This window comes from Chelonoidis abingdonii, chromosome 1, assembly GCF_003597395.2.
Source record: "Chelonoidis abingdonii isolate Lonesome George chromosome 1, CheloAbing_2.0, whole genome shotgun sequence".
Taxonomy (NCBI): Eukaryota; Metazoa; Chordata; order Testudines; family Testudinidae; genus Chelonoidis; species Chelonoidis abingdonii.
In genome coordinates, this window is record NC_133769.1 from 275,480,330 (window position 1) to 275,484,376 (window position 4,047).

A 4,047-nucleotide genomic window follows, 5' to 3' on the forward strand; every position below is an offset into this window, starting at 1 on the left:
GGGGCTGCTTGCAGCGAGCGGTGCCTGTTATCGACTTAAAATGTGCAGTTTAAAACAACTGGCCACCTGACAGCAAGTTGCTTCGGTGACCCTAAATTGGAGTCAATCTCCTTCCTAGGACATTTCCTCTGTGGCAAAGGGAGTCTGGGGAAGTGTATCTCCAGGATCAAGACGCAAGGAGAAAGGGGGACTGTCTGGCCGTGTAACTCAATACGTGGGGGAGGGAGAGATCATGAACAATTTATCGAAATAAACTCTCTTCGCCTAGTGAGAAGCAGACGATCTGCGGGTGCCGGACGTGGCGGCTCTTCGGAGTTGGGTAATACTCAGAGGTTGTGTTTCCACACCAACTTAGCTGGCGAGCGCTGCGCAGACTCCGCTTCTGCCCGCCAGGCCAGGCTCTGGTGTCTCCGCCCCCCTAACCTGCAGCGAAGTGAAAGGGTGGGGAATGCTGTTTAATCAATGGCTGGGGGTGGGAGCCGGTTCTCCCGCTGTCCCTCCCTCTCACTAGCCCCGCCAGGCCCCACGTTCCCCTGCACACAGATACACACACACACTGTACATGCAACACATAGCTAGCTCACATGCACACGCAGAGAGAGCTTTACCTGCCTGCCGCTGGCTGCCGCTGCAGAGGGGCAAAAGGAGGGAGCGACTGAGACTGCTGCAAGCCACACCAGGGACTTTATAACCGGCTCCACTTCTGCCTGGCTGAGATCGCCGAGCATTTTAATTAGAACCCCCCTCGCCCTCTCTTCCCTCCCCCGCCCGCCCCCAAGTCACTCTCTGGCCAGGCAAGCCCAGAGAGCCCCGAGCAGAGGAGGAGCCAGGCAGGGGGCTAGCGAGCCGGAGTGGAGCTGCCCGGGAGCCCGCATGAAACTTGGCGAAGTTAGTTGGAAGCTCTGGGAGCCGCCGCCGAGCTCCAAGTTGGAACCTGATCCCGGGACTCGGCGCTGAGCGGGATCGCTGGTGCCTGCCGGGCCGGCACGGCTCGCGTGCGCTCTAGGGGCCGCAGCAGGAGGCGTCGCTGAGCCCGGACCAGAGTGGGGGACAATCCCCCCTCCCCCTGAGCAGGCGAAGGAGAAGAAACGAGTATGTCCGAGGAGAAAGCAGCTCGCAGCGGCTCGCCGGGGGCAGAGATCTGGCTGTGAGCGGAAGGGACCCGGCTAATCGCCAGCCTCGCGCTAAAGCCAGGGGAGGAAAGCGGACAGCTCCCGCCGCCCCTGCCGCACGCCCTGCGTCCGGAGAGCGCCGGCCCGCGGTTTGTTTGCAGGCTCGCCATGGGTAGGACTCTGTGATCATTGCTTTGCTCGCGGCTCGCCTTGCACGGAAGGAAGCCGCCGTGTCTCCCCTGCTCCCCCCGGCCGTTGCCAAATGACAAGTCCCCGAGAAGAGTTGAGCTAGTGGAAGGGGAAGGGGGGATGTTTGCACTTTTCCGTTGTTCCCTTTGAACTCTGGGGGCACCAGCATCCAACTAGAGCGGCGTTTGGAGAGAGTTTCAAAATCCTGCTTGAGAAAAGAAAGAAACTTCCCGGCGGAAAGAAGAGACCCGAGCCCGGGACAGTCTCCTGGTTGGGGGCCAGTTCTGGACGGAGAGGAAAGCGGTGCACAGGGGGACCTGCCTTTTGGGACATCGGCTTTCAGGGTGCGGAGAGGAGCCCGAGGTTGGGGCGGTCTGGAGCCCAGCAGCCCCCAGGTGCGGGACTTTTCCTCCTGGGAGGCCGAGAGGGAGGAGCGGCTCGAAGTTGGTGCTGCAGTTCCCGGGCTCGTTCTGCTGCGGAGCAAAGATTGATTTTCTGCGGGCTGCGAGCGGCGGGGGAGAGGTGACCGGGGCAGGCGGCCGCCAGCGCGGTGTGGGCTGCAGCCTGCAGCAGCTGCAGGGCTTGCCGGGGGCCAGCATGTCCAAGCCGGTGGATCACGTCAAGAGGCCCATGAACGCCTTCATGGTGTGGTCCCGGGCGCAGCGCCGGAAGATGGCCCAGGAGAACCCCAAGATGCACAACTCGGAGATCAGCAAGCGCCTGGGGGCCGAGTGGAAGTTGCTCACCGAGGCCGAGAAGCGGCCCTTCATCGACGAGGCCAAGCGGCTGCGGGCCATGCACATGAAGGAGCATCCCGACTACAAGTACCGGCCCCGCCGGAAGCCCAAGACCCTGCTTAAGAAGGACAAGTTCGCCTTCCCCGTGCCCTACGGCCTGGCGGATCCCGACCACCCGCACGGGCTGAAGGCGGCCGGGCTCCACGGCGGGGCCGGTGGGGGCCTGGTGCCCGACTCCCTGCTGGCCAACCCGGAGAAAGCGGCCGCCGCCGCCGCCGCAGCGCCGCCGGGTCTTCTTCCCCAGTCGGCGGCCGCCGCAGCCGCAGCCGCCGCGCCGCGCCGCCAGCAGCCCCTATACGGCTGCTGGAACCTGGGGTCCAAAATGGAAGAGCCGCGTCGCCTTCCTCCGCCTCGGCGTCTCCCTACGCCCTCCCCTGGCGCCTACCCCGTCGCCGCCGGAGCGGCACCTTCCACGGGCCCGCGCCGCCGCGAGCTGCCGCCGCCGCCGCCGGGGGGCACACTCACTCGCACCCGTCCGCGGGCAACCCGGGCTACATGATCCCCTGCAACTGCAGCGCCTGGCCCAGCCCGGGCCTCCAGCCGCCCCTCGCCTACATCCTGCTGCCAGGTATGGGCAAGCCCCAGCTGGACCCGTACCCGGCAGCCTACGCGGCGGCGCTATGACAGCCCCGCCGAGCGGCGGACTCCCAGCCTCGGCTCCCTGGAGAGCCGCCGGGCCCTGGGGACAGGTGCCGAGGGACAGGCGCCGGCAGCTGCGGACTCGCCGACGGGGAAGGTGCAAGGGCGGAACGGGGGCGAGTGTCCGTGTAAACGGGAGCGTTTCTGCCCTGCGCTCCTGCCGCAAACTTCTAGCTGCTCCAGCAGCAGGTGGTGCCTGGCTGGCCCTCCTCGGACCTGTTGCGTGTTGCCCACAGACACCATTGAGAAGAAACTCCCTAGCTAGAGGTGGCTCCCCCATCTGCCCCCCCCCACGTTTTTTTTTAGAATTGTCCTGTGTTGCATGCAGCCTTTCCAGATACCTGAGCTGAAAGGGCTTGTTTTCTCACTGGTTTCTCCCAAAGTGCATCTTCCTTTGCCTGGCTTGGCTCCCCTGCCACCCTCCCCCCGCCAAATCTGTGCTATGTGAACTTTTCCAAAACGTCTTCACCGCAACACCACCACCGCCAAAAAGGGAGCAAATTGTTGACAGAGTGGAGGGACAAATCTGGCGTTTGGATCTGAAATGTTTCCTCTGTTTTATACCAAGTCCTATGCGAATGGGAGCAGGAAACGCACACAAAATAAATAGACTGTAAGGTGAAATACTGTCCTTCTGATCTCCGCAGCCCCTCCGCTCTCCTTAACATAGCCCACACGACTTCCTGAAGTCCTCTTCTATGGGACATTCATACAAATTTCATTCTTAATTTAGAGCCTGTGTCTCTTATTTTTCCCGATCCTTAGGACTCACCTTAAGACTGTAAATATGTAAATTTCTGTGGAAATGTTAGGTCTTTGATTGAACATACGTTGCTTCCTTTGCCCACGTTTGAGTCAGTTTTAGACTCAAAAAAAAAAAATGAACGCCTTTCAGAGTAAATACAAATATTGCGTCGCCATTTAAGGATCGCAATTTTATCTAAGGTTAACTCAAACTTTTTGTCTGAGTGATAATTATATATTTATTATTTAGCTTAACTGAAACAGAGGTTGTTTTGACAGCAGAAGAATATTCTCATGTTCAAAGAACCGTTCCCTATCAAACATGAAGTGTTTAACTGTTTTGGAGTACCCTTCCTACCTGCTTAGGTTATTTTTAGAGCAACTGCAATTCAATTGCAAATAATGGTTTAAAAACAAAAAATAAATTTTAGAGAAAAACATTCATCAGTTAGAGGTTTTTTTTGTTTTTTGTTTTCGTTTTTTACTTTTGTAATGTGTATATTTTGACTAATGTTTGTGAATGAAGCTGGCTAACGTATTTAGTTTCGTTTTGGGTCTATGTAATA

The 4,047-nt window shown here is 58.6% G+C and overlaps 1 protein-coding gene across 1 annotated transcript; it reads left to right on the top strand.

Annotated features, from left to right (window-relative positions):
* The first annotated feature begins 563 nt into the window (after window positions 1-563).
* On the top strand, window positions 564-2,732 carry SOX21 (SRY-box transcription factor 21). Its single transcript, XM_032785947.2, is given in 2 exon segments — window positions 564-2,429; window positions 2,432-2,732. Coding segments are annotated over 2 exon segments (822 nt in total). The 5' UTR covers window positions 564-1,898; the 3' UTR covers window positions 2,723-2,732.
* Window positions 2,733-4,047: the final 1,315 nt, after the last annotated feature.